An 8,291-nucleotide genomic window follows, 5' to 3' on the forward strand; every position below is an offset into this window, starting at 1 on the left:
TGAGTAACCAATTTCTCTAATGAAATATGTATGTATGAGTATGTACGTACTTAACAAATGCTCACGATTAACTACCACGGTGAAGGAATAAGCATCGAGTAATAAAAAATTAGCGTTATTACGGGTGGTAGGAACTCTTGTGAGTCCGCACGGGTAGGTATCACCACCCTGCCTATTTCTGCCGTGAAGCAGTAATGCGTTTCGGTTTGAAGGGTGGGGTAACCGTTGTAACCACTTAACACCAGGTGGGCTGTGAGTTCGGCCTTACATAAAATAAAAAAATTAATGGTGGTAAGGAAAAAAAAAAAGGACGTCTTGCGGGTCCGCACGGGTAGGTAGGTACCAACACCCTGCATTTTTGTGCTGTATAACTCATATTTCAAAGTGGATGGCAGCATTTATATTATAGATGTTTATGGGGTCCGGTAACCACTTAACACCAGGTGGGCCGTGAGCTCGTCCACCCTAAGCAATAAAAACAATGGTAAGAATCAAACACAAATTTGTTTTAAATTTTTTATTTCCTTAACTGAATTAAGTTTATTACTGTCCAAGCGGATTTCCTACCCAGGGGTAATTCCTGGGACACGTGTTGCAAATCGTCATGTAGTAAGACAGCTGTAACAGAGAATATAAATTTTTATTGGTACCATTTTATTTGATCCCCTGATTTGAGATCTAATGTGTCAAGTTGGACTGGGTAGGTTCCCGTAATTGCTTAATAGCATTCCGATTGACTTGGTGGTGCAGTGGCTAGCGCCGAAGATGGCTAGGCGAGAGTGGTGGGTTCGATTCCCATTCGTATAATGTTCAGGTTTGTTTGTCCTTTGGGCGTTTAACAACTACATGGATAACATGTAACAACAATATGCAACATCTCTATACGTATCAACAGTTGTACATATCGACGCTTGAAAGGCAAACGTGGCTAAGTGACAATAACTGCTTTGTACATAAATGATAGGCAATAACCATATTCGATGCGCAAAAAAAAAATTTCTAGGTCTATTAAAATCATTTCAATCCTACAGCTAGATTCGTTAAAATAAAATTTGTTTTCAGGTATTTCAACTTTAAATTAGTCCACTGTAAAGTTCACGCATTGTCGCTTAGTCACGTTTGCCTTTCAAGCGTCGATATGTATATTCGTTTCTGGTTTCCATAGCGCAGGGAATCCTACTTCAGGGCTGGATGACTTTGTACCCGATTACTATGTTATATTCTGCCTTGAAACGAAATATGCGTTCAGATTTCTGTGTACCATAAAACAATGTAAGTATACCACAACACGCAGTTCGCATTTAGACACAATGTTTAATGGTCTCTTTGGTCTAATAATAACCTTGAATTCCTGACGGAAGACACTATATTTTTTAATCTAGAATTCAATATCTCGGTGCACTTGTCGTGTGTATGTTTTCCGCACCAGAAATACTGGAAACGTTATATGATCGGATATTATTTCATCTTTCAATAAGCCCGTTGGTAGTTGTGGTAGTAGACAGACAACCAATGAGGTCGACCGACGATCTAGCCGAAATACCTTGTAGAGACTGGATGCGAAAGGCAAGAGACAGAAAAGAATGGAGTGCATATGAAGAGACACTCATCATTGAGTGGAAACAAATTGAAGAAGAGAGGTCGTGAGCTCGTCCACAAATCAAAGCATTACAAATCGAGTAATATCAAGTAGACTTCCAGCTTATTCGGCCATAAACAGCCAACAGTAATATTAGTAGTACAAATAATATGTCTTCACTTGCCTGATTATGAGTTCCCGTTAGTGGCCCGCAGAACGATGGTCTACAAATTGATGGCATAGTAAATTTGCACTGCTGCTGACGGTATCGATCGATCGGGACGGGGTTCTTCACCCAATCGATGACTTCAGCTGAGTTCACCTAAAATAAATGTATAGATTATATTAATAGTGAGATCGGTGGAGAACCTCAAGGGTCAGTCGGCGTTTAGTTGTCACGGGAGCCTGTAGATATCATGACTGATGACGATGATGATAGTCTAAATGCACCTGGGATACTGGTATCGAGCAATATGACTATGCCCGTGTCTGAATCTCAGAGAAATGTGCGGATTTTCCTGAAAAATACGTTCTTAAGTTTTTCAGGAATGAATTCGACAATGATGATTTTAATTTGGCTCTAATTACATCTAATTACACTCTGGCTGTGTGTATCACCACAGTAATGCGTTCCGATTTGAAAGATAGAATACCTATTATATACAACTGAGTTTCAGTCGTCATATCTCAGGTATGACAGCATTCAGCCAAGTCTATGGCTTCCGATAACTTCTTAACACCAAGTGGACTGTAAAAACCTTTATCTATCGATTCATGCTATACAGTTCTCAAAAAGACTTTCTCCCCATCTGGATACATAAGGTTCAAGCAAGGTAACAGTGTAACAGTAGTGGGAATTGAAATATGAAGAATAGCATACGTCTTCGAAGTTAGGTGATTCCTTTTTAATTTTCACAAATGTAATAGTTTGTATTTCGTTTCTTTAAAAAAAAGACTGTGAAAGAAGATCCTATTTCACCGATTACCATGCCGTCATACCATTACAAATCACCAAAAAGTTCAGCTATATCCACCACTCACCATGAAGACATCATTTAAGTTGTTAATGATATCCATGAATCTGACAAAAGCGCGTTTGATGGCGGGGTTTGACGAAATGAACCATTCGTGGACGAAGAATCCGAACGGGGCTCTGTTCCCGAGGTAGTGTCTCTCGAAGTTGGTCAGGATAAACTTGAACCATCCTTCCTCGTCGGTACGGTCTGGCCTAGAAATTTAGTTCCTAATGAATTCTTGATCTGGTCAATAAGGCGCATTGTGGATTTATTTTTAATGTAAAAGTTATGTGCGGTAGGTTAGTACAGATGTGCCTGGTGTGGAAGAGTGTATATACATCACAACGTGCTTGTGTTTATCAATCTTGAGACACGAGATCGAAGTTCCAATTGGATTGGCGTAAATAATATAATGTATTGTGTTAGGCTCACATTGTGATGTACATTTTTGGGAGGCTTAAGCCGCCTCACATTCACTCAAAAAAAGTACCAATAATGGATGATTTGTTTATGTAGAACCATAAGAATATAACTTTAAGAATTATGTAGTTCAATTTTTTGTTTTTTTTTGTCGTTGTTAGATTTACACTGTTTTCTATTTTGGCACAAAAAGGCTAGATTAGTGTAAAAGAAAATTCTTTTGGATTTTCTGTTTTTAAAAGTGTTTTGAAGATTGGCTTATTCATTGGTCAAAGTACATATATCCTTTCTGAAGGAGCATACTTTGAAGGTGATAGAATAAATTTGGATGAATAACTAACATTTTGTGTATTATTGATCTTTTTCCGTTACTTTCTTGACAGAGCAGTATATGGGCTCTAGTAATCAAAGAGGTAATTTGCCTATTTATGTTTATTGATAAAACTTACGTGAAGAAGCAACCATCCACCATGGAGCAAGGGAAATTGTTGAGGTCTCTCCAGCTGATCATAGGGAGCACCCACGGTCCAGGAATTGACGCAGTTGGGCATGGAGGAATAATGCAGTCCTGAATAGATTCGTGGTGAAGAGTGTAAGGCCATAGACCTGGATTAGTCAAGGCAGTTGTGGGCCAGGTGCAGTCGTACAGTAAGTCAAAATCTGCCATAACCTGGAAACTTGTGTTACCGGACATCTGAAGGAAGGGGATACGCACACCTGGAAATAAATTAGTTTGATATCGTCAGTTTTCGTTTAGGTATTATTTTAAATTATACCCGTATCTAGGTAATCGTTATACCAATTTAGAAGCACTAGGAACCATTTCAGATTCTTTTTAATAGGTTTCATCACTATTAAAATGCATTTGCCGAAAGTTACCGAAATTGCAAGTTTTCGTTGATTTAGCTTTAAATTGAACGGAAGAAGACCACCAGGTTGAGGCCCGACACGTTGGACTGACCAGATCCGCACTACCCTCGACACTACAGTTCACGATGCTCTACACTCGGCGGCAGATAGAGGCAAATGGCGTGGAATGGTCCGTAATAAACTGTTGTTGCGAGGAGGTAGTCACGACCCTCAGTATTGAGGAAACCGAAGCAAGAAGAAGAAGAAGGCTTTAAATAATATTTATACATATTTTTTGTCGATTAACGCCATACCTTTAATTGCACTAGCGGGGATGCTAGCAAAATGCGCCATTTGTCTTTTCTGATCTCCAATTTCCTGGACCAAGTTTTGATACGTGGCATCAGCCCAGAACGCCTGGGGGGTTCTGTGACTGATCGAATGTAGAGCAATCTCGAAGCCTCTATTGTAGAGTTCGTTGACCAGCTGATAGTTTGTGTACTCGTGGCTGACGTAGAAGGTAGCTCCGGCTGGGCAGCGGTTCGAGTTGCTGCGGCCGTAAAGGACCTCACGGTATGTCTCAATGTTAATGACATTGATACCGTCATCGAACGTTACGGTTACAAACTGCAACGTAAAAAATATAACATTGTAGACTGGCTTATAATTCATAAGGGTATATAAGCCCTTACAGACAATTACCGAAATCCTGCCTATTTATGCTGCGAACCGTTCGTGCGATTCGTTTGGAAGGATCAAACAGTCTAAAACTACATAACTGAGGCATCGACTCCAATTCTCAATGTTCTTGGCTGTATACATAGTGTAATAATATCTACAGGCTATATATACCAGTAACCAGTAGGTCGGCCGTGAACTCATTCATGGCATTTATAGTATTCATGATATTTCTAATGATTTAAATCCTTAGCAAATGTTCACGATTGACTTGAAAGAATAGGATAGGAATTGACGGTGAAGGAATAACATCGTGTAATAAAAATCAAACTCGCAAAATTGTAATTTGCGTAATTACTGGTGGTAGGTAGGACCTCTTGTGAGTCAGCACAGGTAGGTACCACCATCCCGCCTATTTCTGCCGCGAAGCAGTAATGTGTTTCGGTTTGCAGGGTGGAGCATACTGAGACCTTAGAACTCATATCTCAAGGTGGGTGACGGCATTTACGTTGTAGCTGTCTATGGGCTTCAGTAACAAGTTCACAAAATGCTCTGTGTTCTTGGTAGAACTAAAGCTGATGGTCCAGCCTGTGTGATTTGAGCACCGATATAGTCGCATCGTTTGATACATGCAAGTGTCTTATCCTTTAGGTTACGAGGTTAATGAATGCGCATGTCAGGAATTCGAATGCTAAATATATTTCACGAATTCTAGTCCCGACTCAAACCCAGTACTCAATCGCAAACAGGTCAACTGCTTCTCAACGAGACAGTCAACAGCTACAACAAAAGCTATGTTTTAATTTTGGCTGCCCGGTGGTGCAGTGGTTAGCACTCCTAACTGTTGCGCCTAGGGTCGCAGGTTCGATTCTCGCATCGGGCAAACATTCGTGTGAAGAACAGTTTTGTTTGCCCTATATCTGGGTGTTTATTATCTATGTATTATATATATTTTTTAAAACGTATATAACTTGTATATATGGCTTTCTTAAACATAACACAGGGAATCCTAAATTAGGACCGGATTAGTGAGCTTATAAATAAAAAAAATTGGTTGTCTGTCAGGTTGTTTTACGGAACGATAGTTTTACGATTGATAACGTCATAAAGAAATATTGATGAAAAATTGCATACTTTTATGAATGGAATTGAATTAATATCACTTAATTATCATTATTTTACAACCTATGTATAGCTCACCCTCTTTAAGAACGGTTAGCTGGTAGATAACTCAATTGTTGAGTTAAGCTCGCCATTTTATTACATTTCGCAATTATTATATTGTATTAACTGTGTGTACAACGTGTACAATAAAGAATAAAGAATATTTTGTGTAATACAAAGAAGGAGTTAATTGAAGATCACTTTTTTTTTCCGATAAGTTAACGCTTGGGCCGATCGTGCCTCTCTATCACTTGCTTCGCGTTCTCGCTTGCACACTCAGGCTCAGGCGGAACGTGACACTATTTCTTGCGTGCAACCGATGTTCATCAATTTATATGACGTCATCACGTCAAAAAACAAAGAAAACTATTTAGTTTGATAAAAACCAAACACCCATTCTAATAGCAAGCGCGATAGATACTATAAAATATAATATTTATTTTTATTCTGATTATTACTGACCCGCGTATTAGGAGAAATTGATAAAACTAGAGGTCCCGTAGTAGTCGAAATTCGACTATAATTAATTGGAATTGGAAGTTTGTACACTATTATGATTGTATTTTATACTTCTATAATCACAAATTTCGCCAAGACTACACTATAAATAATATTAACAAAGACGAACAATATTTAATCTATTCTCAATTTGATAACAGACGTCAAGAGCAAAAGTTTGACAATAAATAGTGTGCATGCGTGTGTGCGTCAAATACATGGTATGTAGTGTGTGTAATGTTTTCTTTATTGATTTAATGTATCTTTTATGCATTATTTTAAAAAAAAATTAGCATTGTGCACTTCTTCTCTATATTCTCTATAAGTGTGGAAAATTTCATACTCCTCCGTCCACGCAATTTTCGTAAAAAGGGATACAAAGTTCTTGCTTCACGTATTAATATATAGATTACTGTTCTTCAACGGTACTTGCGGTATGCGTATTTTTGAGCGTGTTTTCTTTGAATAGGACTCGTAAAATAACGTAATGGGGATTTTCACGGGATGAGCTGATATGAAACATTAAAAATTAATTAGGACCACTTATTATTAAGTAATAACGTAATGGGTATTATATACATAGAAAATTCTTATCTTATACCTTTAAACGAGCTGTTCTTGTATATATATATATATATATATATATAATATAATCTCAATCTCGGAAACGGCTCCAACGATTTTCATAAAATTTAGTATACAGGGGATTTCGGGGGCGATAAATCGATCTAGCTACGATTTATTTTCAGAAAATGTTGTTTTATTCGTGTTTTCAATAATCAACTCTTCCCGACATCTATTGGCGAATAATAATACTATTTTTCTTAATTGAGGGCAACTAACCGCTTTGAAGACACAACAAGATGGCGTTATCAAAAAAAAACCGAGCAAGGCTCGGTCATCATCTAGTTATTATTACAGCTTGTACCAGAATAATTATTGCATAGTCCAGTCCAGAAAGAATAGCACTTCTAATGAATATAGATATAAGAATATTATACTCATGATCACGGCAGGATTGATATTCGAAAGTCTACAAGATCTACCAGACGGACACTAAATATCACTCGACTTTTTTTTTCAAAAATTATCGAGGAGGTTACTTAAAAAGGATCCTCAAACAGACCTGTGGAGTGTCTCTGGCTCGTAATCCTCCAGGAATATTAGTGGACGAGCATCTGCAGTCCGGGAGCTTACAAGCCTCTTCGTCACATGGTGTAGCCAATGGCAGCTCAGTGCCAAGAGCCGCAGCCACGAGGAGCAAAGAGCACAAAACCGACAGCCTCTTCATCGCGATATTCGGAATCTTTGATCGGATCAAAGTAAGAAACCTATTTTATATAGGTACAATTAGATTTTTATCATTTAATTTAATTTTAATCGCGTATTCACAATCATTGCGTTTTTTATCTTATCAAAGGACTACCAGTTGTGATAAATTATTTCTGTTCTGTAAACGGTCCCTAAACGGAAATTCTTTAATTTTCACTTTTATACGTCCGTTCTTATTTCGTTCACTTGCGTATTTTTTTGAATTTATACTTAATTAGGCGCGTTATGAAAAATTTATGAGAGTGAAATTTTCCGATGCGCGTGCACCGTGACACAAATTTAACAGAATGAAGTTGCCCACTAAATCGCTCATTACAATACGACCGACATAACTTGGCAAGTCTGAATGGTGAACTTTCCGAACCGTACCGAGAACTACCGAATTTATACGTTGTCAAGAAAAGGGATGTCCAATGTGTTTGAGGATGATGTTTAATCAATTATTTTTCAAATTGATTAAAATTTAAATAAAAAAAAAGAAATAAATTTAATAAAAATAAAGTATTACTTCTTACGCGCGTACATAAGTACACCCACCCTTTTTTTCCGTACCTATTCGCTGGTAGCCCTAGAATTTTCTAACACTAGCCCTAGCAAGAGCAGTGCTTAGCAGAATCTGCCACCGAATCGGAATCGTGACCCACTGTGAAGATCCCGCGAGTAACTCATTGGGCTAATGACCTGCGTATGTTTGCAGGATCAAACGATGCAATTGTTTTATTTTACTTGGATGGATTGTGTGAAAAAGGATATAC

At 38.0% G+C, this 8,291-nt stretch overlaps 1 protein-coding gene across 3 annotated transcripts; it reads right to left on the reverse strand.

Annotated features, from left to right (window-relative positions):
• Nucleotides 1-502: 502 nt before the first annotated feature.
• LOC101735686 (Chitin deacetylase 8) lies at nt 503-7,926 on the reverse strand. Of its 3 annotated transcripts, none has more exons than XR_009976966.1 (6): nt 7,331-7,891; nt 4,179-4,491; nt 3,465-3,732; nt 2,621-2,807; nt 1,227-1,901; nt 503-910 (listed from the first exon to the last, which is right to left on the reverse strand). XR_009976966.1 is itself a non-coding variant. In XM_004923398.5 (6 exons), the coding sequence occupies exons 1-6, from the start codon at nt 7,493-7,495 to the stop codon at nt 544-546; spliced, it is 1,146 nt and encodes a 381-aa protein (XP_004923455.1). In that variant the 5' UTR covers nt 7,496-7,926; the 3' UTR covers nt 503-543. The 3 variants fall into 3 exon arrangements, 2 of the variants coding, with proteins under 2 accessions (XP_004923455.1, XP_062532818.1); XM_004923398.5 differs by having other exon boundaries at nt 503-618; nt 1,764-1,901; nt 7,331-7,926; XM_062676834.1 differs by having other exon boundaries at nt 503-1,901.
• Nucleotides 7,927-8,291: the final 365 nt, after the last annotated feature.

Source organism: Bombyx mori, chromosome 28 (assembly GCF_030269925.1).
Source record: "Bombyx mori chromosome 28, ASM3026992v2".
Taxonomy (NCBI): domain Eukaryota; kingdom Metazoa; phylum Arthropoda; class Insecta; order Lepidoptera; family Bombycidae; genus Bombyx; species Bombyx mori.